Here is a 27,787-nt window from a genome sequence, read left to right as displayed (position 1 = left end):
TAGTGATTTCCTTTCAGGGTGGCAGGGTTACGGGTAACTTGTGTTTCCTTCGTGTTTGTTTTCTTTTTTTTTTTTTTTTAAAGATTTTATTTATTTATTTGACAGAGATAGAACAGCCAGCGAGAGAGGGAGCACAAGCAGGGGGAGTGGGAGAGGAAGAAGCAGGCTCATAGTGGAGGAGCCTGACGTGGGGCTCGATCCCGTAACGCCGGGATCACGCCCTGAGCCGAAGGCAGACGCTCAACCGCTGTGCCACCCAGGCGCCCCATTCGTGTTTGTTTTCTAAACGTTCTGCATTGACCATGTGTTACTTTAAAAAAAAAAAAAAAAAGGCAAGAAAAAGGAAGTGCTATCGCAATGGGCAAACCTTGGGCCTGGCTCCTTCACTAACGGGCTGTATGAACAAGCCACGGGATGTCTTTGGGAGCCTCCCTCATTCATCTGTATAATGAGGACATCGGTGCTGCTGATGGCCAGGAAGACAGTACCGCTCAGGTGTTTGCACGCATCATCTCATTTCACACTCAAAAAAGCCCTTTCAGGTAGAGACCCATTTTACAGATGCAGAAACTGACTCCATGCCAGCCCAGAGGCCTCTGTGCGCCATCCAAGCCCTACCACCAGCCACCCCAAGAGAATGTCCCCCAAGTCAACCTTGTGGGATTGGCTGGGAGTGGGGGTGTGGGTGGGACCCTGGGAAAAAACTGCCCCACCATAGAGCCTCCAACCCTTCTGAGAAAGCAAACTCTCAGCCGCTCCGTTCTCACTGAAAACTGCAGGGGACTCTGGGAATCCCACGGGAATAAGGCTCTGCAGGGTCTCTGGCTGGTGGGTCCATTCATCCACTCAGCCTTCCCTGGGGAGCTGCCACATCCGGGGCAGGGGGACTCATCGAAGGGCAGGGCTAGAAAGGAACAGTGATGTCCTACGTAGAAACTGAGGCCCATGGAGAGAAAGGTCACGCAGGAGTGTGGCCCACCACAGGCTAACCATGGAGGGGCGGCCACAGGGGACTGCCAGACCCGCCAGAGCTCCGAGGAGAATTTCAGAGCAGACAATTGAGGCAAGAACTCCGTAAAAGCACCCAAGCCCAGAGGCAAAGCCAGGTCTTGGGCCAGCGAGCCCCCTGGGCAGTCAGAGGCAAAGGCCATGTCTACTGATCCACAGGGCTGCCTTAAGTCAAGCTTGGGGCTCAGGAAGAGGCGCTGATTGTAGACAAGGTCAGAAACACCCACAATGACCCTGAGAGCCGTGAGGTACATTAGGCAAGGGGCATGGAGCCATCCAGCTACCCCTGCCCCAGGGGAAGGGTGACCGAGCAAGAGTGCTAGGGGCTGAGTGCCATTCTGTCCGAGGGGCTAGCTGGACACCCATGGAGCCTCGAGGCCACAAACATCAGGGCCGCAGAGGACTTTGTGCAGGATCTTGCTGCCTGACAGGGAGTGGCCCGCCAGAGACCAGCAGACACAGCATCAGCCAGGGCGGGGTCTCCTGTGCCATCGACGGGAAGCTGCGGGCACCCAGGGAAAGAGCTTGTCTCTTTCACTGACGAGGTGGGAACGACAGTAAGTTGGCCCTACCCCAGGTTCTGTGACCCCTGTGAAAAGTCCTGTCTGCTAGGGGTGAAGTTTCCAGGGGCCCCCCCCTTGCTTGGAGGGGAATTTGCAGAGGGTGGGCGTGGCATGGGGGGAGAGTCACGCGGACCAGTGCCTCCACCCCCAGTATCAGGACATGCCCTGATCAGGGCAGCAAGAGGAGGCTGACACCCACAGAGATGGGCTGGGAAAGAGGAGAAGGGTGTCCCTGGGGTGGGAGGAGCCCCGTGGGCCATCACTGTGCAAGTGCCCAGCCCCAGCTGCCCTCAGAATCCCAAGCTGGGAGTTAAAGGGTCACCAGATCTATAAGTGAGAGCACTCACTGTCTTGCCAGGTATGACGTGCACTGGACAGAGATGGGGGAGAGCCTCTGCTCCCCTCAGAAGCTGGGGGGGAAACAGGACTCCCTCTGGACTCCAACCTGGCCTCCTCCTCTCGGAGACCCCTCACCTTAGCTCACGGAGGTCCTGAACACCTGCCTCTCTCAGCAGGGAGTGGCCTCACTGCCTGGTACCCAAGAGTCCAAATCGAGCCCTCAGGGACAGTGGCTTGCAGAGGTCCCCAGAGGGATGGGCAGCAACAGAGAATCTCCTGGGGGCCCTTATTCAAAATGTACATTCCTTCTGGAATTCCGTAGGGGTGATGTTGCATGACACTGAAAATATACCAAGAACCAACGAACTGCACATTTCACCATGGTGAGTTGTAGGTTGGGTTAATTTAATATCAATTTTTAAAATTACCCCAGAAATGTATACTGCTGAGCCCTACCCCGGAGACTCTGACTCAGCGGGCCTGGCAATCTGCATTTAACACACGCCCCAGGTAATTATGGTTCCAGAACAAGACTGGAAACTCTCAACCCCGGGAGCCCCGGTTTCCACATAATGCTGGGCCTGAAAGTCCCACATCCTCCTGTCAATCTCTTCTTCATTTTATAGATGGGGAAACTGAGGCCCAGAGCAGGAAAAAGATCCAAAGCCCTTCCAGGATCCTCCTGGAATTCTAACAATCCTTCCCTCGCTAAGAGCAGGGTCCGCTACAGAGAGGGTCGCTGCGAGGCAATGTCCCTTGGCAGTTCTGCTCGGATGGGTGGAGTGGCCCTACCTTTTGGCAGATAATGGGAGGGGAAGCTGGGGGACCCTTCCTGTCTGCTGCCCCGCACAGAGTTCACAGAGCAAAGACATCTACCATCTCCCCACCTGGGCCTGAAGGAATCAGAAAGCCAGAGGCGATGGAGATTTTTTTTTATTATTGTTATTTTTTAAATACGAATTATTTCCAGCCGGAAGGCAGAGGGATGAGGGCCGTTGGAGGCCTCAGGCCGCCGGCACCCAGCCAGCCTCATAAATGTCTGGCAGCTGGAGGGAGACTCAGCTCATTGCTATCGAAATGAGCTCGTTACTGCTAATTTCCCTGGCTCACCAACTGATGTATCCAGTGTGTTCCTGAATCCCCTAAAGACGTTTCCTAAACCACCCTCAAGGGATCTGCCAAGAGTCATAGAGTGTAGGCAGAACTTCAGGGTGGCCTCAGTTTCCCCAACCAAAATGTAGGCAGACGAAAAGGGAGCAAAGATAGTTCATTCAACTGCAGCTAGGTCAACTGCAGTTCGGGTCAACCGTTCGCCCACAGGGCCGCGCATTCCTGCGGGTGAAAGGGAAGACGAGAGGCCAGTACAGTCTCGCTGCTGACACTCAGAATAACCCTCACCACTTACCAAGCACCCACCGTGTTCCTTAGGACAGTACTAGGCACCTGGGATAGACTGTCTCTCTCATTTACACAACCAAGCAAACAGGGCATTATCACTGTCATCTTACAGACGAAGAAACCAAGACTCAGACAGGTTATGGAACGTGCCCAAAGTCACACAGCCAGTCAATGGCAAGGCCTTCCTCTAAAGCCAATACCGTCTGACGCAAGAGGAGGTCAAGCATGGCAGGGATGGTACTCACCCGCAAACACACACACACACACACACACACACACACACACACACACACACTCTGGGCAGGGTGTGCGAAGGCTCTTCCTTACCGGGAGTTCAGAGGAGAAGGCAAACACCCATTTGCCACCCCAGGCTGGGGTGACCAGGGAAGGCTTCCTGGAAGAGCCCCACCATTCATGCCCAGGACTTCTGAAGCTCAAAGGAGACAGTGATTCACGCCACCCAAGCTGGATGTCCACACCTCCCTGGGCCAGGCCCGGGCCGGGAGCAATGCAGTCCAGAGGACTGGCTGGAGAGCAACCAAGAACCAGAGCCACAGCCCACCCTGTGGGCAGGGCCCTCCTCACAGCTGGGGTTCATCTTCCCACCTGGGGAGCCAGGTGTCCGGCTTACCAGCTGCTACGGCAGTGCTGATAGATCCTAGGCTGGAACAGAACACAGCCACGAAAAACAAGGTTTATGAAGCGTGTTAATGACACGGGAAAATATTTATATAATGCTGCGGGGGAAAGGCAGGATACAAAATTGTATTTTTTTAAGAGAAAAAAAACTTTAAACAGAATAAGCCAAATATTATTAACAGTGATTATCTCTGGAGGGTAGGATGACGGCCCCTTCCCTGTGTCTCTTTGCACTTTTCTATGCTTTCCAAATTTTCCATAATGAGCCACATGATTCTCAGAAAAACAAAAGCCATGAGGTGTGTTTTAAGCTTAAAACACTGGCAGCCTTTCCTGGCCCCCTCCCTCACCAAGGGCTCTCCGGGCTGCCCACCCACGTCCCTGAGCAGCGCCACCTGCCTCTGCCTCCAGGAGAAGGACCAGGGAGCCACACTGGGGCACGGAGCGCTGGGGTAAGGCTGTCTCTGCAGGAGGCCCCGTGAGTGGCCATCTGAGGCCCCGGGAAGATGGACACATGATGACAGATGTCCACTGGCCACCTCTAGTGTCCTCAAGGCTGCCAGGTCAAGTGGTCCACACCTGGGTTCCGTCTGCAGCCAAGTGAGGGCCTTCGATCCCTGCAGGAACACCTGCATGGCCTCAAAGACATCACATAAGTATGCCCAGCAGCCACCGTCTGTGACCTTGCTCCAAACGAAGGGGCCTGCTCCTTCCACATCTCGGCCCATCATCAGACCTGTCCTCTGCGCCCACATGCAGCCTAAGCCCCACACAGAACTGCTCCCTGGGCAAAGCAGGGTTGCCGGGAAACATCTGGACGTGTGGGGGTGCCACATGGAAAAGCGATTCTAATCCGACAGTCCTTGAGGAGGGGGGCAAAGAAAATGTGACCTTCTATGGCCTGACGTCACAACAGCGAGAACACACACACAAGAGGCAGGAGACCCGAGGACGAGAGGAAGCCAAGCAAGGTTAGGGTTAGGGTTAGGTGTTGCTCTCCTTCCGAACTTCCTGGATGGCTGTGACACTCACGTCGTGCGCCACCACCCCCAATGTTCACGGGGGTCACACAGACAGACTGATAAGAGTGGCCCGTGCGCCATCACCTGGTGTCACATCCGGAGCCTGAGACTGGCCACGTCCCCCTGCCACACACGCTCAGCTGCGTCCTCGCCAACCTCTCCTGCCTGACCTCCCCTGGATCCATAGTCCTCTCTGCCCCCCAAGAATGAGAGCTCCCAGGGGCAGGGGGCTGTTTTATTCATCCGTGCCCCCAGCCAGTGATGTAAAAAATCATCTCTCGGTTATATTTTCCACAGAACTGAATAGGAGGCTTCAGAGAGCGATCCTCCTTTTGCAAGCTGAAGGGAGTTCTGTGGATGGATGGTGGTGGGGCCGGTTACACGACGTGAACGCACTCGATGCCACTGAACGGGACACTTAAAAACGGTTAAAATGATAAGTTTTATGTTATGTGTATTTTACCACAATTTTTTTTAAAGCCATTCTTTTAATACCAAAAGAGCAAGCGCCCTAGGCCTCTCCTAAGTGGGGTCCTGGCCCCCTCCCGCCTCCCCAGCCACTCAGCCTCCTTCTGGGCCATGGCCTGTTTCAGAAAGGGGGAGGCTGCCCCCCTCACTTCCTTCCGTGTTTATCCAGAGGAGTTCTGGGAAGCAGAGGCTCAGCCCAGGCCACTGGGGCCCAGCTCCAAGGCTCAGGGCCTGCCATAGGGGCCTTTTTCCACCTACCCAGGCCCACAGCTGGCACTGCCCAACTTCCTGGCTCACTTGCTTTTTTTTCCCTCTAGTCATTATAAACCTGTTTACCTTTGGGCTGCACAGGGCCTAGGCACAGGCAAACAATCTTAAGTGTCAGCCAAGGAGAGGAGCAGCAGGAAAAGAGGGGACCCTCCTGGGGACGATGGAGTAAAGAGGAAAGATGGGACCCCACTCCCACAACAAAATCCTTCCTTCTCCTCCAATTCAATACCCATTTACCAAGTGCCTCGCTGTGCTAAGCACCACCATCCGACATGGACAAGTACCAAGCTAGCGGTGAGAGGAGCAAGCAGACCCCTCGCTCGTTCCCGCGCAGAAATGAACTGCTGTCCCTGAGTCTTTGCCATGAGGTGATGGAGGATGGCGTGACCGGCTCTGCTGAGGGGGCCAGGGCAGGCTCCAGAGAGGAGGTGCATGTGAGCTGGACCTTGGGAAGGAATAGGAGGAGTTGGCCAGGAGGACAAAAACAGACCGGCGGGGCATTCCAAGAAGAGGGAACGGCAAAGCGAGGGGACCATGAAAGAGCCTGGCGTGCAGGCAGCCTGGGGCAGGGCTTGCGTGCCAGGCCAAACTTGTGCCGGCGGGTGGCAGGGAGCCGTGGGAGGATGCCGAATTGGGGAAGGTGACGAACAGGCCGGGCTCCCTGCCTGTCCCAAACACATTCCTGGGCTCAGCACAGGGCAGGGGCTCTGGGGTAGGGAGAGACCCCTCTTGGTCTCTGGTGTACTCCTTTCCACATCCATGCACGTGGAAAGCTGCGGGCCCAGGCCGATGAGCCTTGGCCCTCGTTGCATCTTCCATTCACCTGGGGTGTTTTTAAAAAGACCAGAGGTGGAAGGGTCCGACAGAGACTCAGGCTGCATTGGTTGGAGCAGGGGCCCAGGCATCAGAATTTTCCAGAGCTGACCACATGATTCTAATGGGCTCTGCTATCGGCAGCGCCCTTACGAGGCCCTGGCAACATGCTGCCTCCCAACCCCTTTTGTGAGTGCTGCACCCATCGGGGTTGAAAAACGTAAGCGGTTAGTGTCAGCCCCACTCGAGTGTACATCTTAACTCCCCGTCTTATAGGGTACAGGACCTGGACGGCACGGTCAGGTAAAATGCAACGTGCCCGTTAGAGTGTGAATTTCAGGTACACAACACGTAACTGCTCCCCCAGTACAACGTGGGACATGCTTCCACTAAAACTGGATGCTGCTGTTGATCTGAAATCCAACTGTAGCTGGACACCCTGCACTTTCATTGCTCGATCGGGCAACCCCTAGACCTAGGGCTACTTCACATCCGGGAGGCTCGGCCACCCCGTTCGGAACAGGGAAGTCGCCAGGTGAGGTGCTTGGCACTAGGCCAGCAAGCAGCGGGTGGGGGTTCCCTTTTTCTTCCTTGCTTCTCAGAAGCTTGTTTGAGCAGAGATTTTTCCCCCATCTTGAAAGTAACAAGAGAGTCCCATCTATATCCATGTAGTGGGTGCCGTTGCTTGTCCCACCCGGGTCTCCGTTACCCCCGGCTACTGGGAGGTCGGGGCCGCTAATGGCTCCCAGATGCCCCTTCTGGGGAAGATTGTCCTGGTCAGGCGTTTATAGTCCCCCAGCATGGGGGGCGGGGTGCGCGTGCGTGTTAACACACATACGCATGCTGACGGCCAATCACTGACGCGGGAACAGAAGACTGACCTCTTGGCTCGAGGTGCACTTCCAGCTCCAGAGCTCCCGATGGGTGAGGCTGAGGCCGGCCTCCAGCTGAGGCCACAATCCTTGCTGCCCTATCCTGCCTCCCTCACCCCCTTCTCCTGAGAACATGTCCCCCAATAAGCCACATCTGTCCACATCCCCCTCGCGGGTTCTGCTTCTAAGAACCCAACCTAAGCTAACACCCACTCATTCAACAATTATCAAGATGGCTTCATTTAGCCCCTTTTATTTAGTTATTTGCTTGTTTGTTTTGGCTGAAGTACCTCATATCATTTCCCCTACGTCCTTCATTATGCATCTGTAAAAAATAGGGGCAGGCAGGTTTTGACTTCCTTCCCTGATTACCCTCCCAAAGGGAAAGGCTCTTGTGGGGGAAAGAGCCTTAACTGCCAGCAGTGCCAAGGGACAGAGACCAGAGGCCAACCAGGCGGGCACCAGGGCAGCCGCTCTGGCTCCAGCCCAGCCCTGGACTATGGCACGGCTTTGGTGGCCAGCAAGCCATGGTCACCCCAGGTCCCACCTCTTTTGTGTGGATCAAGAGCTCTGGGACAGTGTCCCAGCATCCTCTTGGGGATATTGCCAGGGTCTAAGTTTCTCTCTATCCTTAAAGGGGAGGTCGGTGTGCAACAGCCAACCCAGTCGCGGCTCTCCACTGCCCAAAGCTGCCCGCCCTTCTGCCTGGAGCCCAGGCAGTCCCACCAACCAGGAGGCCCAGGTACGATGGCTCATGCTCGCCCAGGCCAAGGAGGCTGCTGTGGAGGGAGAGGCAGCGTGGACGGGTGAAAGGGCACACCAGCTTCTTTTTTTTTTTAATGGTGGTAAAATACACATAATATGAAATTAACCACCATTTAACCATTTTTAAATATACAGTTCAGTGGCAATGAGTACACTCACCACATTATGCAGCCATCACCACTATCGAGTCCCAGGCCATTTTTCTCACCCCAACAAAAAGCCTGTGCCCATCAGCAGCTCCTCCCCATCCCACGAGCTTCTGAGTTCAGAGTAAACGTGGGTCCGAGTCACGGCTCCTCACTTGCTCCGTGTGTGCCTCTGGTAGAGAAGTGAAACCTCTCTGAGTCTCGGTTTCTTCATCTGTAAAATGGGATGACTCAGAGAGGTGCCGGGAGAATCAAAGCAAATAGGCATTAAAAGCCGAGCTGCTCCTGGCCCCATCCCAGGCCAGGCTGGGTCCTCAATGGCTGAGGACTCGCCTCGTCTCCCTTCCCCTCTCCCCCTGCTTGTACCCTTCAGGTTCCTAGGCTGTCTGCAGTGCTAAGGGGAGAGGAGGCGGCCTCCCTCTCCTCTAGGCAGAGCAACTGGAACGAGCACTAATGGGTTCCAGTGTTTTCCTCAGCCATGCCCAGACCCGGTTCCAAACCAAAGAGTTACAAAGGCCTTTAAACTCCACACTTGGGGTGAGGTCAGCCAAAACCCGCATTTCCAAGCACGGTGCTTTTATACTTTGAAAACAGCCAAACGTGAACTGGCCACTTCTGAGGGTCACAGCGCCTGGCAGCCTCGTGGCTGCCAGCACTGATGGCCGCCTCCCCAGCCTCTCCCTCCCTCCCGGCTGTGGAGTCACCTCCCACAGGGCTGTCTTTCCCCATCTGAATCAAGGGTGAAGGACTGGATTTGGGAACAGGAGACCCGTCCTCTCGTCAGGATCAGCCCCTGTGTGACCCCAGGCAAGTACCCTCCCCTCTCATTCCTCTGCAATAAGGAGAGGGTTCCCTCGGATCAGGACTCAGCTCCCTTCCAGAGCTCCCACCCTGTAGTTTGTGTGAACGTCAAGCTCAGAGCTGGAAGGGATTTCACCAGGTCATCTGATCCAGTTCTCTCCACTGCTTTCCACTTCACAGACTGAGGCTGTGGCAAGTCACCCAAGATGCCACATGTCTTAGTAGGACAAATTCACACTTGACCATCTTAGGAAATGTCATGGGGCAGAGGTGATATTCCTGAGTCCAGGAGAAAAAAATAAATCTCCATTTTGGAACTCTTCCTCCAAAACATGGCACCCAATACCAACCACCCAAGCCATTGAAATCCTGTGCTTACAAAGTCAATATTTAAAAACTACTTGTGTTTCTATATATCAGTAATAATTGGAAAATGATTTACAATTTAACAAAAATACCAAGAAATATGAATTACATTGGTAAAAATGTAACAATGATGTGCAAGATCTATATTCTCTGATGAGAGAAACGCAAGACCTAAATATATGTAGAGGTATACCATATTCATTGATGGGAAGACTTAATTTTGTCAAGATGTCAATTCTGCCCAAACTGACGTATAGAGTCCATACAATCCTAATCAAAATACCAGCAGGCCTTTTTGTAGAAGTCAACAACTGATGGTACAATTAACAGAAAAAATGCAAATGCTTACAATAGCCAAAACAACTCTGAAAAAGAATGAAGTCAGAGGATTCATATTAACCGCTTTGAAAACTTACTATTACCAGAGGCCACATTAATCAAGACAGTGTGGTATTGGTAAAAGGAAAGACAGGTAGAAAATGAAACACAACAGGAGCCAGAAAGAGAACACACATAAGATCAATGGATTTTTGATGAAGGGGCCAACATGACTTAAAAGAGAAAGGGTAGTTTTTTAAAAAAATGGTACTAGAACAATTGGACTTCCATACACACACACACACACACACACACACACACACACGTGCACACACATGCACACAGAACTTAAAACCTTATCTCACACCTTATACAAAAATTAACTTATCACGGATTATAAACCTAAATATAAAACCTAAAACTACAAAACTTTCGGAAGAAAACATAGGAAAAAATCTTTATGACCATGGGTTTGGCAGAGTTCTTTATACAACACAAAAAACATGAAAAGAAACAATTAATAAATTGGACTTCAGCACAATTAAAAACTTCTGTTCTTCAAAAGATTCCATTATGAAAATGAAAAGACAAGCCACAGACTAGGAGAAAGTATTTACAAAACATATATCTTTTGAGAGGACAGAGAACCAGAATATATAAAGAACTCTCAAAATTCAATAAGAAAGCAATCAACCCAGTAGGAAAAAATGTGCGAAGACCGAAACTGACACTTCACCGACGATATACAGATTGCACATAAGTGTATGAAAAGATGTTCAACATCATTAGTCATCAGCAAACTGTGAACTGATACCGCAATGACCTACCACCACACATCCATCAAAATGACTCAAATAAAAATCGACGGCCATCAAGGACTGGTGAGGACATGGAGTAACTGGAACCGCAATGACCTACCACCACACATCCATCAAAATGACTCAAATAAAAATCGACGGCCATCAAGGACTGGTGAGGACATGGAGTAACTGGAACTCTCCCGTGCTGCTGGTGAGACTGCAAAATGGTACAACCCTTGGGAAAACAGTGGAGCAGTTTTTTATCAAGTTAAATATTCCTTTAACCATACACCCAGCAAGCCCACTCCTAGGTATTTACCCAAGTGAAGTGAAAACTTACGTTCCCACAGAAACCTGAAAACACATTTACAGACAAAAATACTGGCAATAACTCAAATGCCCATCCATGAAACAACATGGCTGAATATCAAAGCATTCTTCTGGGTTAAGGGGAAAAAGTACAAAAGGCTACTTGCTGTATGATTAAATTCGTAGGATATTCTGGAAAAGGCAAAACTAGAGAGACAGAAATCAGATCAGGGGTTTCCAGCAGCTGGGGGTTGGGGTAAGGGCTGACCGCAAAGGGACACCAAGGAACTTTTCAGGGTGATGGAAATGTTCTATATCTTAGAACATGGGTGTGTGGCAGCGGTTACATTAACTGTCAAAATTCCTGGAACAGTACACTTTCAAGAAGTTTTACTGTATACAGATTATATCTTCATAAACCAAAACAAACACTAAACCCTATGCAGCCCCATGAGGACTTGTCTTGTTTCTCCAACCAGCCTGTGGACTTATGGACAGAATGAGGGGGTGGTTCCACCTGGAGAAGGGTAGTAACTTATCCAAGGACACAAGCTCTGGAATCAGGCAGATCTGGGTTCAAACCCCACCTCTGCCACTAATTAGCTTGTTGCCCCTGGGCAAATGACTTCTCCCCTGTAAGCCTCAGTTTGCTTATCTATAAAATGGGATACATAGTAACACAACTGACCTTACTGAAAGGGCATAAGGAACAAGAAACACGTACTGTGTCTGCCACATGTTTCACCCTCAAATTTTGGCATTATTACTATTTCTATGACAATTGTTATTTCTGTGAAAGAGCCAGGACTGAGTTTCAGGGAATGGCTCCAAACCATGTCTTCCTGCATGAGGTGGGCTATGCCAGGGACCAGGGCTACCAGTTTCCTAGTCACACCCCAAAGGGACAGAGACAGACCCAGGTCCTGTCCAGAAGGCATTCACACAGTCTGGTCGGGGATGGGGGATAAACTCAAAGCCAAATCAACTCCGGTCAAGGGAACAGTATGGAGGTGAAAACCACTGAACGTTGAGAAAAAAAAAAAAAAAAAAGAGAAGCCGCTGTGGGCTGCCCAATCCCTGAAGGCTTCCTGGAAAAGGAAGGCTTTTAGTCTGCTTCAAAGGGCAGATCAGATGTCATTAAATCAAAGCAAAGGAGCTCTCAGGAAGGGGAGAACCAAAAGATCCCTCCAGCCCTCACGTCTCCCCCACCCAAACCCTGGCAAAAAGCAGCAGGCAGCCCGCAGCCTTGGCACTGCCTTCCAAGCAACAGCCTTGGGCCAAGGGGAGGTGCAGGCATGACAGCAGAAGGTCCAGGCACCATGCGTCAGCCGGGTACCCACATGTGTCCCCACATCTGGGCAGGAGGGTCCGACGGAGGGCTGGCCTGGAATGCTGGGCTTTCACTTTCCCCTCTTCTTCTTCTTTTTTTTCCCGTGGACCTGAATTTGGGATTGTCTGGGGAGTGTTTTCTTAAGCCCAAGTGTTTTTCCTGCAGCCGAGGCCCGCCCCCTCCTGCCCCTCCTGGGCCGTGGCTAAGCAGTGGCCAGTGAAACTGCCTGGCTCGGGAGGGCCGCCTTTGATGCGTGCCCCTCGGCAGACTTCAATGTCGCAGTGTGCACGGCCCCTTTAATAAGTTATTTCCGTGGAAAACCCTGGTAACTCGGTCATGAATCAAGCCTATAAACACCTCAAACCCATCAAAGCACCCAAGAAAGGGAGGGGGTGGGCGGGCAGAGAAAATCTCTTACGGTAACTCACACACTGCTCCCTCAGAAGGGCTCGGCTGCCCTGTCGTCAGAGGCCCCTCTGGGGCACAGCCAGCCCGCCCAAACAACGACAGGTCACCCCGACGCCCCAGGATCCAAGGCCCCGAAGGACACTGCCTGTCTGTGTGTCCCAGGGACGGTGCAAGAGTCCCAGCCCAATGCCCAGCAAGATTTACAGCCCAGAGCGGCAAACCCGGCCGGCGGCCCCCGGGGCACAGGAATGTAATAGTTTGGCTACCGGTGAAAGGCCCAGTTTATTGGAAACACACTTCTTTTCCAATGTTTGGTTTCCTTTCACTCTTTTCTCCTTTTTGTTTTTCCCAGAGTGCACCACCCAGACCCTTTGGAAAGGGCACGGAGCTAAAAATCCTACCCTAGGGGTGAAGCCGGGAGGTGGGGTGTGGGACATGAATCCATGGGGAGCTGCGGGGCCAAGGTGAGGCACCGCCCCTCTCCAGTCCCATCTGTACAATGGGTGGGACGAACCGAGCGTTCATCCTAGAAGGGTACAACAGCCTGGCAGGGCACGGAATAAAGCTGACCACACATTCAATGCACAGCCCAGCGAGTCCACTCCCGGCTAGATGTCCTTAGCCCCAGAAAGGCCCGTCCAAGAATACGTATCGACGCGTCATGGGTAGGAGCCCCAAACTGGGAACTGCCCAGGTGCCTATCAGTAGTCAGATGGATACGTCAGCCTAGGAGAACCATGGTGTGTGCCTATCCAGCAAGGAATGAGCACCCACAGGTATCCAGGACAATATGGATGAGACTCATGAACATTCTGGTGCATTAAAGAGCCCACAGGCTCTCTGGGCTGGTGACTGCCAGAAGCACGGGGGTGGAGGACGGCGGTCAAAAGGTACAAAACTCCAGTCATAAGATAAATATCCCTGGGGATATAACGTACAACATTGTTAACAGTACTGGATTGTAGATTTCAGAGTCGCTCAGGGAGTAGACCTTAGAAGTTCTCATCGCAAGAAAAAAAAATTGTCAGGAGGTGGTTATGAACGTTTAAATGTATGTGGTAATTGCTTCGTAACATACACATACACCGAACCATGCTGTACACCTAAAATGAACACAGTGGCATATGTCAATTATATCTCAATTAAACAAAGGAAACGAGAAGAGCCCAGAGCATAGGTTTCCATTCACACCAGCGTCAGAAACAGGAAAACGAGCCTACGGTATTCCAAGTCAGAACAGAGCTCAGCTCCCGTGCGGAGGGGCGGTGGGGTGGCACATGACAGGGGGCTTCTGAGGTCACATCATGTTTCTTGATCTGGGCAACAGTAACACAAATATGCCCAGTTTGGAAAAACTGCTCACTTGTGACATGTGTGGTTTCCTGCACACGTATTATATATATATATCAATAAAAAGTGTACATTAAACGAACAAAACTCTATACTCCTGGGCTACACAAACCCATCCGCTAAGGATACGGTCAATGCGCCCATCAATCAATAGTATTTCTGGAGCACCCAGCCACGGCCCACCACAGAGAAAAGTCTGCTGCCCCCAAAGTGGCATTCAATGCCCTGCCGTGGGCCCCACTTCTTACTGCCCTGCCAGGGTCACTCCCATTCCCAGACAAGCATCTTCCCATGGCCTTGCCTTTGCCCAGCAGGCCCCGAGACCTGGGGTGCCCTTTCCCCTGTGGCCTGGTGAAACCCTCTGTCTGACCTTCGCCCCAACTCCACTCCCAGCATCCCCTGAAGCTGCCTGGGCCGCCTCTGTCTCCCAGCCTACACTGTTTCCTGAGGAAACAGCATTTACCCTGCCTCTCTAAGAGGCGATTTTTCCCCCCAATCTTTCCAGTTAGATTGTAAATTTCCTGAGAAGGCCCCGCCTTGGGTACCTTGGCCTTCATGCCATCCTGTCCCACAGGCTGATGCTTGATTACCAAGTCACCTCGTTACCACTTACAGAAACTCAAATGCGCACCCGGCATCATACATGTGGGGCCTCCGTGGTGGCCGTGAGGTGTGGCCAGGCCCACTTGTGAGAAGTGGAATAAGGCTGCAAAAGGGAGGCTAAGTTATTACACTGCCAGTTACAACACCTGTTTTAAGATGTCTTGTGCGCCCATCCCCAGAAGTGGTCAAGTGTAGGCTGGGGGCCCAGCTACAGAAAAGGCTCCTGCCTTGAGGGGAAGATGGCCTGGATGCTCTAGGTCCCTCTAGATCTGGGTTCTTAGCCAGATATGACAATCACCTGGGGAATTTTTAAAAAATCCTGATGGCCTGTCCCTCCCCAGCCACTCCAGGATAGGGTCTGAGCTTTTTAAAAACTCTTCAGGGAACTCTAACGTGCAAAGAGGGCGGAGAACCAATGAGTTAGACCGACTGACCCATTTTACAGATGGAGAAGCCAAACAGAAGCAGTTTGAGACCACCAAGAGATGTGAGACAGAGCCAGGACTGGGAGCTGGGTCTCCTGGCCCCCAGGCCAGGAACAGCACTATCATTAAACTCAGAAGGAAGCTTCGGAGGCTCTCTCTGGCCTTTGCCCTGTGAGGAAGAGGGCAGGCAGCTAAGACACAGCTGGGCAGCCAGGTCAGAGGCGATGGGCCCTCTCTGCCATCCTCAGCTCCTCTCTCAGGTCAAACAGCACTGGGGACCCCAGAAGCAGGGTTCCTCCAACCCAAGTCACGGTTTCCTTGAACCAGAGACAGACGACATGAGCTGAGAGAATCGAGGGGTGCGGAGAACCCATGGTATCCCCATGAAATCTGTTGTGTTTTGTTTTAAACCCTCTCGGGGGACCGTTCTGTGAATCACAGATACAATCCCAGTACCTACTACACACCGAGCCCTGAGCTGGGCACTAGGTGGGGGAGACCCAGGCCCTGCCCCCCCAACAGAGTCAACCCCCCAAACCCTACTCCCAACATCTGCCCCAAGAGCAGCCTGGAGTCCTTGCTTTGTAAAGTGTCCCCTCTCCTCCTGCCACCCTGGGGGTAGGCTGGAGTGACCCTCCACATCCCTCAGCCTAGCAGGACAGAACCTGAGGCCCAGAGCAGACATGTGCTTTACAGAAGACCATACAGCCACCGAGCGTAAGGCTGGGACCCCGCACAGCAGCTGGGGAGCATATCTCCTCAGTGCCAGACATAAGGCAGCGGACAAGAAGGTGAGCAGAGACAGGTGGAGGGGTGGGGAGAGACACAGTCTGGGACTTCCTGGGGTACACACATCCTGATGGGCTGATACAGACAGCCTGTCTACAGAGGTGCGCCTCTGGGAGCCCCCATTTCAGCCTGTTCAGCCCAAGAAGCCAGAGCCAGAGTGAGAACAGGTGTACTTGGCCCCCACCTCCCTCCTGACACTCCCTGCTGCCCACAGCTGTCCACCCCCACCCCCGATGCCAGGCCGTGTGCTGGAGCCCACCTTCTCCCCCACCTGGCATGGAAGGCCCAACAGCCCTGCGGCTCCCAGCTCTGTCCTGTGCTGGCACAACCCTGGACGACTCAGAGAGATGAAAATGGTTTCCAGGCCCCTATCTCTGAGCACCTACCTCTCCTTTTAAAGATCAATTAAAGTCCCGGCAATGATTCACCTCGCAGTCTGGGGCAGTGGCTTTGATGTCTGCTCCAGACATGAGACCTCTGTTTTTCCAAACCCAGAAGCTTCTACCACAGGGTGAGGGTAGCGTCCCTCCCTCGGGCCAAGGCAGCCCCGGCTTTGCAGGGATGCCACCCGTAAGGCCTTCCCCTTTCCAGCTGAGGGTGCCAGGCCCTGACAGGGGTGGTGTGGGGAAAGGGCCCATAAACACCAGGAATTCTTTCCACAAAGGGCAACTGGGAAAGTGATGCATCTCCACTTCCCTTGGCAGCCAAGGGCCATGGAGGGAGAATGTTTCATATAAAAACATCTGACAAAGTACCTTCAGGATATATTTTCTGCATCAAAGAAGGAGCTCTTGGCAGCAGCCACTCTACCCCGACAAGGAAACTTTCGAGTGCGGCTCCCGATTGTTACAGACGCCCAGGGAAAGCGTGCCAGCGGGGACAGGAGGAGGGCGAGCCACAGAGCCCGGCAGACAGATGGTTGTGATTAGGCTGGATGCAACCAAGTGCATTTTCTGGAATTTCAGGTCTCCTCAGAAAACCTGCTGGTTCTCCCGGAGATGTAGGCTGCCTGAGGTGTAGTGAGGGGTAGGCACTGGCTGCCTCCAGCTCGAGCCAAACCACCCTGGGCAGGAACAGGACCCCCCCTTGGCCCCACAGCCCCCTCTCGGAGACCTGCCCCCCCCTCCCCCCGCCATGCCTCTGGTCATTCATGTATCCAGCCAGCAGCCATCCAATGAGCACAGCTGCTCTGGGACCTGGTGAGAGTTGTTCCTGCCAGAACTCGGGTCCCCGGGGGGCACAGAAGCACCAAGAGGAACCAGAACCAAGTCGGTCCTGTACCTTCCAGGGGGCGGAGGGGGCACTGGGCCAGACATGGGAAACCCCACAGGGGCCCGATGGCCTGAGTTCTGATCCCACTTCTCCTGGCTTCTAGCGGGATGACCTTGGGTACATTACTCAACCTCTCTGAGCCTCAGTTATTTCTCCTTTAATTTGGCTACTAAAAGTAGCGACCTCACAGAGCTGCTGGGAGGATTCCATGAATGAATACAGGCATGGCACTTAGAGGGAGCCTGGCACGGAGCTCTGCGTTTACTGTGATTCTCAAATATGCGTGATGATCTTATGTGTTCTCTCTTACTCTGGGTCCCTTTGTCCCAGGCAAAAAAAAAAAAATAATAATAATTTATTCCTTCATTCATTTATTCCACAGTGACCTCTGGCTATGGGCTAGGCCCCATGCTGAATGCCAGACAAGGTCCAGAGCCAAGCATATCCTAGAGTTCCTCTGGCCCCAATGACCACAGTCCCTCTGTTCCAGTCCATTCCTCCAGATTGAGGACAATGTCTCTGGATTCCTCCTCTTCCCCTATTCCCCCATCTCTCACATACTCAACTTCCAGCCATAAACAAATTCAGAACACGCAGCCACTGCACACCTCCCTGCTTCTGCACGAGCTGTGCCTTCTGTCCCACAGGCTGTCTCTAGCTCCTTGGTGAACTCCTAGCCATCCCACAAAACCCAACCCAGAATCGCCTTCTCCTTGATGCTTTCCCTAAACAGCCCATTCCCACCCCAACAGCGTCCCCTGCTCCTGCTTCTGTGCTGGTACTGAGCCTCACCCGTATCTCCACAGCACTTAGCACAAGAATCACTCACCAGTCTTGGCTTGCCGCCTACCTTTCCTTCTAGACCATTAGCTCCTAAAGGGGGAGGTCCAGGCTTTCTTCACTTTACATCACCTGCCACTGGCACGCAGTAGGTTCTTAATAAATGATCAATACATTGACTTGCCATCCCAAAGCCTACCATCAGGAAACACACCAGCCCTGGGTTCCTCTGTCAGGGACCCCAGAGGGTATAAGGCTGTGTGATCTCAGGCATGTCAGTTGCCCTCTCTGGGCCTTGGATTCTTCATCGGTCAAGTGTACCCTTACTCCAGGCCCCAAGCTTTAGTGCTCTCAGGGTAGGGAGGTGCAGGACGCTGAGCCCCTCCCTCTGCATGGCCTTGTCCCAGGCGCAGTTTTACTTTGGGACAATGATGGGAAGCTCAGGTACTGCAGGCCAGAAGCCCCAGCTCCATGCACAACCCCGAGGCCCAGAACACAGCATTGCCGAGGAGCCCCTGAGATCAGTGGCCCAATATACAGCTGAACAAACTGAGACAGGGGATGTGAAGTGCTTGCCCGAGGTCACACCACAGGGTAAAGCTCCAAGCCAAGCCTGGAAGCCACTCGAGCATGTTGATTGCCATCCTACACTGCTTCCTGCAAACCAGGTTAGCCACACCCTGAGAAAGGGCAAGGAGTCTGGGGCCATTTCTGAATTGGAGATGGCAAGCTGGTCCTGACCCGGGAGCCCAGCGTCAGTCCAGGCCCACCACTTCCAAGCTAGAGCCTGACCTGGGGGTAGGCAGAGCAAGTGGGGGCCACACGCAAAAGCCATCTTTTAATCTGTGGGGACGATCTGGGTTCAAGTCTAATTGTGTCTGGGTACCATCAGCCTCGAACCCCAGGTAAGACTTCCTTCCTGCTCTCCAAAGCCAAGTGAAACCCTCTTTGCAGCTAAAACTCCCCCGCGCTCCCTCCCATGCTCCCTCCTAAACCACTCGCCTGGCATGCAGCACCCCAGACCTACAGCCAGTAAGCACTGTCATGTGACAGTGATGTTATCCAGGCTCTGCCTGTCAGTCACCCAGGTGCGATCAGTTTGTAAAAACTGAGCTGGACACTTACCTGTACACTCTATATTATAATAAAAAGTTTTTAAAAAATATTACCCAGGCCCTGGCCTTCCCCTGCCTCATCTCCCTCCAGCACCTGGTGCTTTGTTTACTAACCCTTCTAAATTCCTTTGCTTTTTCAGCCTCAGGCTGTTTTCACACCTCCAGACCTTGGCACCTGCTATTTCTTCTCCCTCGAACACATTGACCCACCCCCAAACCTTGTCTCTTTTGTAGGCTCCTATTTATCCCATTAAACCCAACTTGGATATCACCTCTTCCAGGAAGTCTTCCTGGGCTGCCTCCCTACCACACCTAGGGTCAATCACTAACCTCTTCTTCCTCTAGGACAGCCTCTTCTACTACTTCTCATTATCACCGTGTCTTCACCTGTCTGTGAGTACCATGAAGATAGAGAGAATGTAATTTGTATCTCTGCTCCCAGCTGCCAGCCCAGCGGCTGCCACGCTGTCGCGGCCACATCTACCATATGCTGTGTGCCAAGCCGTGGCTGATTCACAGGCATCATCTCATAGCGGTTAAGTGCCTGCCCCAAAGTCCCACAACTAGGAAAGGGCACAGCTGGGACTTGAACACAGGGCCTCGAGGTGCACAGCCCATGCTCTTCAGCCGATTTCGCTAAAGAAACCCAGCACACACTGACTAAACTGAACGAAGCACCATGGAGAACAAAGAGCTCTAGGGTTTGTTAGACGGGAGTGCCTGAGGAGAGCATCTTGGGCCCTAGATGGAGGGAGCGGCTGGAAACAGTACTGTGCACCAACGCTCCTCTCCCAGCTTCCGTAGGCACGGACGATGAACACCAAACAGCAGCAACCCCCAAGGGTACCTCTTCAGAGACCACGGAGATGAAACGAGGCAGGTGTTTGGGCATGTGAACCCACCAAGGTTGTGACCTGGCTCTACTTGCTTATGCCTGCTGTGTGGCCCTCACCTCCTCTCCTAACCTCTCTGAGCCTCTGTTCCCAAACTCTGTCCATGTACAGAATGCAAGAATCCTAGAGAATGGACTGTGCCCTCGAGAAGCGTACGGTCTGGTTGGGAGAGGACAGACACCCACATGCAGCTGAGCTCCCGACCCCCCACGTGATCCTATCAGCTCCCTTCCTTCGCTGCACCTTTCCCTCTAAAAATGAGGGGCTCACCCTCACTGGCACAGCTCTAAGGGAACAGCATGCTCTGACGAATGAGATACCAGGACACACCTCCAAGGTCAGCCAAAGGGACAGCTCAGTCCCTTACTGGCAGCTTACGCCATACCCTGCACACAGTGGGTGCTTAATAAAGTGCTCGAACAGTTATCCAATAGGCACGAGAATAGGATACCATGGGGAGTCACTGGTTCCTGAAGAAGCGGGCCCAGGGCTGCACCCCCCCCCACCCCCCGACCCCACGGCATGGGAGTGAAGCAGGCCCGGCTTCTAAAGCAACACAGCGCTTCAGGCTCTCATTAAGCGGCCGGACGCTCACTCAGCACCCAGCACGGGGCCTGATCTGGCTGCTCCTTCTCACCCAGGCCATAATGCTCCTCCTGTCGTGTGCATTCTATTCTTCTAGCCTAGAGCAGCTGAGGGCCAAGAGAACCCTGTCCTCTTCCCTCAACCCTCCTCAGAGCAGCCGTGCCTACATGGCCCTTCGTCCCCTAATTCCCTAAATTATGGCATATTCTACCTTCACAGCAGCAGGAAGGGTTGTCAGCCAGCCACTCACACCTTAGTATGAATTTAACCAGCTAACCTTGTTGTCCTCCCCAAACTAGACTGAAATCTAAGGAACAGGAGAAAGGGAGAGGTATTGCCATGGAGGGGGTGGAGATAGCCTGAGGGGGCTTTAGATAGTCAAGGGCAGCACCCCAGGCCCTGAGCTAGGCCAGGATTCCAGATTGTCAAGCTTCTGAAGGCACCCCGAAAGGGACTTCTAGGCTTCCAGGACTCCGGGCGTCAGAGTCTTTGGCTCTAGTGGAAGCTCTATGTTCTGCCCCTCACCGAGCAATCTTAGTGGAGTCATCTGTCCCCTCTGAGCCTGTCTTCTGTTTAGCAGGGATCATGCACCTAGGAGCTGTTCACCAGATCAGAGGAGTGTCCCGTCAACCATTCGGCAGAGAGCTACAGTGAGACCCTCTCCTGTCCTGCCATCCCCCTACCCTGCCACCCACGTGTCCTTGCCTGCCCCGGCGACGACTGCACCTCAAAATGCCCACCATCCCCCTAAAGTGGCCTCAACAACAGGACAGGAAAGTGAAGTAGAGACCTTGGAACTGGATAAAAATAGACAGTGCAAGGCAAACAAGAGTGGGCTCCGTCCCGGGGCTGCAGACGTTCCGCTCAAGAGAGGGGCCAGGCTCTCAGGAACGGCAGCCCCTCGGGACTCAGGGAGACAGAAGGCGCTGGGGCAGCTGGCCGGTGTGGTCTCCGGGCGGTCTGTACCACCTTGCCCGATGGTGACAAGGATGAGCACAGAGCTCTAGACCTGTGCCCACCCTTGCACCCCATCCCCGGTTCTTATGCAGGGCCAGGCTGTCCCCGGGCTCTTTTGATCATGCTCCCTTGCCCCTATCCCCCACCAGGGTGTGTCTCCGGGAAGGGGATGGGAACCCTAGCTGTGGAATGCCAGGCAGGACCCTCAGGGCACGAAGGCTGGGCAGTCACACAGCTCGCTTGGGCTCCCAGCTGGAGCCTGCCACTTACAATTCAGGAATTTGGGCAGCTGGCCCAGCAGTAAGCCTCAGTTTCCCCACCTATAAAACAGGGGGAATCACATCTGTCTCACTGGGTTGCAGTAAGGAGTCAATGAGATGGAGAATGACCAGCTCTTAGCAAAGCGCTAAGTAGTGAGTGTCATAAGTGTCAACTGTTGTGAGCAGCGGCCTTATTATCTGTCCTTGAACATCAAACACCCTGGCCTGGCCTGACACATTCTGCCTGGCAGCTTTCTGACCTCACCTCCCGCCCTGCCCTTAGGCAAGCCCCGCATTCCAGCCTAGCCCAGGTGACTCCTGCCTTCACCCATGGAGACTGTCACCCCTCTAGGCCTTCTCCTCACCCTGCAGAGCCTCCATCCCTGAGCCTGTCCTCCAGGGTGACAGCTACCACAGCCCCAAACCTAGGAGCTCCCAGGAGGCGAGGGCAGTGCCAGCCCAGTGGCCCTCTGAGTCCCACAGCACAAGGAAGCTGGAAAAGTTGACCAGCGAGCCCCCAGAATGGGAGGAGACGCATGACATCCCCGGAAGGTGTGACCACATAGGGAACGTTCCACTCACCTCTTGAGACAACCTCAAACTCAGACCAAAGCCCAGCAGACCCCGTTTGATCCCCCACCCCCACACCGGACACCCCAAACTTCCTCCTCAGCTCCTTTAGCCCCTCAGAATTCCAAGCCACTGGGCGCCAAATTTTCTCATGCGAACCATGTGGGCCTCATCCACAGTAAACAGCAGCAGGGCTCTGTTCACTGGCCAGTACCACACACCGCTCTGGGATGACTGGGTGGTAATCCGAGACACCGGGCCAGGCCCAGGGCCCCAAAGGCAGCCAAACCTAACAGCCCCGGGGTCTCTGGACGTGTCCCTCTAGAGGGCGCTCTCTCCCGGTTCTTGTTTGTCCTCTGGGGTCTGCTCCTTTCTGCCTGAGCCACACACCCAGCCAGCTCTGGGAGGACACAGATCCGAAGAGACCATAACTGCAAATAGACCCAGAGGGTGGAATTCTCGAGCATCTCCGCAAATGGGAGTTTCCACCATTAAGGGGCGGGGGGAGCAGAGAATGTCGAAAAGTTACCCATCCATCTAGACGACCCATGCCAATGCAATGCACCTACATTAAGTACATTCCAAGGGTCGGCAGGGGCGCAGAATAATGCATTCAGAAATACCATTCAGCCTCTTGCTTCAAAATCCTATGTGGCTTCCATCCACACAGGCGCAGAAGAAAAAGAATGGATTAAAATATTAACTTCCTGTGTTCATCTGGTAAGGTCTTTCAGGGAAAGACATTGTAACCAAGTAGGGGCCGAAAGGTACAGAAGAAAACCCCAATCAGAGGGGCCACCAGAGACCAGAAGGCAAGGGGGACCCAGAAGACCAGGATGCGAGTACCAGCTGTGTCATGAGCCCCACACTATGGGAGCCTGGGCAAGTCACTTCCTGCTCCAGCTTCTCATTTTCCTATCTTTGAAACAGGTGTACTAGTGTGACCTCCCATGGTTGTGATGGAATACAGAAAGAACGGGGAAGGGCTTGGACCTGGGTAATGGCCAGGCAGCCACACGCAGCCAGCATCGTGTCCCCCTTAGAGTCATGGGGAGGGGACGGCAAGAATGACAGCCAGAATTTCACATAGGGGAATGGAGGCACTGGAGGTACATTCCGCCCTTGCAGAAAAGGGGGATGGGACAGCAGTCAGGAGCACAGCAGCATGGTGGGGAACGGCTCTGCTACTATGTAACCCGGGGCGAGTACTTTACTGCTGTTCTGAGAGGATGCACATACAGGGCCCAAGCCGAGGACATGGCCAAAAGGAAGCACTCCATAAACAGTTATGGTCACTGCTGTTGCCATTACGCCATGGGCATGGGGCAGGGGAAGGACAGCTCAGATGTACACAGAGGCCCTCACCCAGAGAGCCAGCCATGCCCACTTGGGAAGCAGCTCCAGCCTGTGGCTGTCCCGCCACGCAGCACAGACGCAGGCCGCAAGCCCCAGCTGTTTTCCTAGCACACCCATCCGCCATGCTCCCAAACGGTCCCATGGACCTCGGCACCAGAGTCCCTCCTGGCTCCAGATACCCCCAGGTCCCCAACAACCTCTCACTTCTTAAGGAAAGCTTGGCTTAGGTATTCCCGGGAATGGGAGGATCCCTGTGGCCAACTCTTCATTGCAGGGGGTTGGGGGACTCCAAACTGGGGTTCTCTCTGCTTCCTAGCCCAGCATTCACTGCTCAGCGAGAGACATGGAAACCACCAGCATTTGGCAAACTCCTCGCTTGCCAGACCCTCCCCCAAGCTCATTCTACCCACTCTATTTCCCGTCTTCTGTCCCTCCACGTCCGTCTCTTCCCAGAGTGCGGACAGGAGGAGAAAGCCACAAAGATAAATGTATACAAACACATGCGTTTTGTGGCCTCTCGGCAGCTGGGAGAAGAGGCTCCCCTGATACACTGAGGGGCGGAGGGCTGTGCTGGGCTTTCACCAGTTCCACGAGAGACAAGGTGGAGACAACTGGTGAGCATGTGGCCAACAGGCACTTTAAAAGTGACCATCTTTAGATCTCATTCATTCCGATTGTTCTTAACCCCAAGGACGCCGGCGACAGAGACAGTGAGTCCTCCTATCTAAGAGGAAGGAGGACAGCGGCAAAGAAAAGGAGGGAAGGGATCAAAAAGGCCTCCATCGAGCCCGCCCTCCCTCCCACCTGTCCCCTTCTGTGACGTTCAACACCGTACAAGGACAGACATGCCAACCTGAGAATTCACCCGGGGCGGTGATGAGGGAGTTGGTGGCCTCCGTTTCAGTGTAAGACAATGTGGAATCAGATAGATCTACGGAGGAAAGAGAAAGACAACTTAGTTGGCTGTGGGGCATGCCTCTCTTCTCTCTCGCGCATCTGTGTGTGTGTGTGTGTGTGTGTGTGTGTGCGCGCGTGCACCCGTGTGCATGTGTATGCGCACACAAGGGCTTACAAAGGGCACCGTGTCCCTCCCAGCTTTCTGATGCCACTCTGTAACCTCGTCCCATGATCACACGAGACCAGGCCAGCCAGCCCTGGAACTCCTCTGGAAAATGCTGACTCCTGCAGCCTTGGCACCTGAAAAAGTCTCAACTACTCTGACCACAGAAATAACCCAAGTTCAGGGGACTGAGCAAGTAGCAACTTGGAGCCTCCGTGGGTAAGGTTAAATTAAGCCCCTAAACAATTCATAGTTGCTGTGCTTAATTACCACCATTAAAATTCTTCAAGTTGTTCCTTCTTGCTTCCTTCCTCCTTCCTTCCTTCCTTCCTCCTGCTGGAGCTGGGGAAGCTCTGTTTTAACAAGTTACCAGCCACCCTCACTCTGTCCCACTTGCACCCCTCTAATTAAGGGCTCAAGCATTTGCTCCCAGATTAACTTTTTTTCCCTCTTCCCTCCTCCACTCCTTAACATCCAAACCTGCTCACAGAACAACTTTCAACGCCTGGACTGGTTTTTTTTAAGACGTTCATTTTTTTTAAAGTAATTTTAAGTGCTTCATATGACGTGCATTATTTGTTTTCCCCTGTCTGCAGTGCAGTGAGATGGGGAAAGGAAAATCTTTTGCACGTTTTCTTTTGAACGCTGAGCTGCTACCCAGACAAGCCGATGCCTTTTTGGGCAGGCGGACTCGCAAAATTTTTCCTCTGCTCCCAGCCACGAGGTGTTGTCCGTGTGAAGGAGTCATAAGGCATGTCCTGTGAGGCTGACAGCTCGTCACCTTCTTACCCAGATCAACCCAGGTCTGGCTCAGCTGGTCCCACCTGGCTCAGGACAGCCACTCCGAGCTGGGGATTCCTGGGACAGAAACCGTTAGCCAAGGCCCTGGCTAGTTAGAATTCCATTCGGTCCTGCAGGATTTTTTTTTTCCCCTTTTACCACAAGGTTTGGGGAACGGGAAGATGAAACATTAACCAATTTGGGGTTTTTGTTTTGTTTTGTTTTGTTGTTTCCCACTTGCCAGATGCTGACTGGGTGTTCTGGGTTTTATTTTGGTTTTTTTTGGTCTCATGTGATCACAGAGGCTTAGAAGTGAACTGACTTTTTGTTTATGAAAAAGCAACAATGCAAGGAAAAGAAAATAATACAAAAAATAGCTCGGACTATTTATCAGGGCACGAAAAAGTTATCTGCTGGTAAAATGTGTTAGGAGGGAAATAAGGACAGATGGAAAATCTCTTTAAAATAAAAATAATACCCACAATGCCCAAGTGGGAACTTCTTAAGAGAGTTTTGCTTTTCACATCTAATGGTCCCGAAGTGTTCAGTGCCCCGAGTCTTGTCTGAAGTAGCAACATTGCAGGCTGAACCTTATTTCCACGGGAGCCGCTAGAGAGCCCCAGTGGACAGCTTTGTAAGTGAGGGTCCCAGGAGGGGGAACGGTTTCCATCTTTCACGGCTCATGAGGCCCTATCATGCATTCTTCCAAAGCCTCCCATTTACTGCTTCTAGTGACCCCTGACATCGGAAGCAGGGCAGTGGCTGGTGGAGAAAAGAACACTCCCGACCTCGATCACTGCTCAAGTCCCACGGAGGGACCCTGTCTGGAAGCTGGGGCCCCAGGCTTGCATCCCACCTCTGCCATCAGTCATAAAAATCAGGGCTCACCAACTTTTTCTGCAAAGGGCCCCACTGTAAATAAAGCTTTCAGCCTCGTGAGCCACACGATCTCTGTTACAGCGACTCAACTGAGTCACTGCAGTGCAGAAGCAGCACAGACGAAGTGGGAACGGGGGCACGCGGCCATGCTCCAGCAGGACTTTCTGTATGGGTGCTAGACTTTGAATTTCATATCGTCTTCACACGTCAGGAAATAGTGTTCTTTTGATTTTTTTTAACCATCTACAACAGTACAAACCGTCCTCAGCTCACAAGCTGTACGAAAACAGCTGGTGGGCTGCAGTTTGCAGACTCCTGAGCTGTGTGACCACCAGCGAGTGTCACTTCCTCTTTCTAGGCCTCAGTCGTCCCATTTGTAAAATAACCCAGACACCTGTTGACTTCCAAATGGTCACTCTGCAGGGCCAGGCGTGGTCTTGGTTTTTGCTGCTTTAGCACAGGCTGACCCGCGATTCCTCAGGGCAATGATCCTTGACATTCAAACGGAGGGGCTACATTTACTAAGAACACTTGGATTTTTTTTCCCCTCTAATGGAACTAGGGATCTCCTAAGCGACTAGTGCAATTATGTTGACTTGGGAAATGCTGAGACAAGCCCGTGAGGGAGGGATGGGGAATGGCTGAGCTGAACAGGGGGGATGCTCGTGGGTTTCCGCCTCAGCCCTGCTGCTCATTAGCTAGGGGGCCCTCTCCATCCCTCAGCCAGATTCCTCATCTGTGAAGTGAGGGGGTCCCACCAGATGACCTCTGGGGTTCCCCGGAGAGCTAAATAAAGCTCCTCCATCCACGGGATGACCAGACGTGGGGAGAAACAATGAGGAAGTTGCCATCATTAAGCCACTGACTCACACGCCATCATGGGACAGCCTCTGTCCCCCTCGACTGAAGAGGTCAAACTCCTGAGCGGACCCGGTGGGCACTTCTGACGCCACAGGGGGGCCTGGAAAGAAAACTGGCCTGGATGCCTGAGAGTCTGTGACACTTAGAAGTGACCTCCCAGATGATGCTGACACAGGCTACTGGGAAGAGGCCTTTACCAAAAAACAAAACCAAACCCACTTCTTGTGGTCACTTGGTGGAATGTATTAAGCATCACTGCCGTGCCAGCTGACTTCGAGAGCCTGAATCCCACGGGAACTGCCTGGGTCACAAAGTTGCTCTCCTCGTACTAGTAAAGCCAAACTAACTGGCCCCACCCCTGGACCCTCCACTGGAAGGTACAGCAGGGCCAGAAAACAAGCTCAAAACCACAAGCCTCTACTCCAGAATATGAGCTGCTCGTCTAGCCCCAAGGTTTTCCAGAAAACACGTTCTGCCTCCGAATGGGACCTGCCTGAAACAGTGACTACGTCCACTGAGCGCACCGAGGGGACGGACCATGCCAGGGGCTTTCTACGCCGATACACAGGCTGTCTCCACGGTCCAGCTGTTGTTTCTGCCCAGGTGAACGTGTTGGC

At 53.1% G+C, this 27,787-nt stretch overlaps 1 protein-coding gene across 2 annotated transcripts in view; it reads right to left on the bottom strand.

Moving 5' to 3' along the window:
• Positions 1–27,787, bottom strand: part of SMAD6 (SMAD family member 6) — a 74,822-nt gene that overhangs the window by 37,043 nt on the left and 9,992 nt on the right. Inside the window, exon 3 of one of the 2 annotated variants that reach the window (XM_026478366.4) lies at positions 24,444–24,521. The exons of the other annotated variant lie outside the window; for it this stretch is intronic. Within the exon in view, the coding sequence (XP_026334151.2) occupies positions 24,444–24,521 (78 nt within the window). The remainder of the gene's footprint in view (positions 1–24,443; positions 24,522–27,787) is intronic. 2 annotated transcript variants of the gene reach the window in all.

The sequence above is a fragment of the Ursus arctos genome, unplaced genomic scaffold, assembly GCF_023065955.2.
Source record: "Ursus arctos isolate Adak ecotype North America unplaced genomic scaffold, UrsArc2.0 scaffold_28, whole genome shotgun sequence".
In the NCBI taxonomy this organism is placed as follows: Eukaryota; Metazoa; Chordata; class Mammalia; order Carnivora; family Ursidae; genus Ursus; species Ursus arctos.
This window is presented reverse-complemented; position numbering and strand designations above follow the sequence as displayed.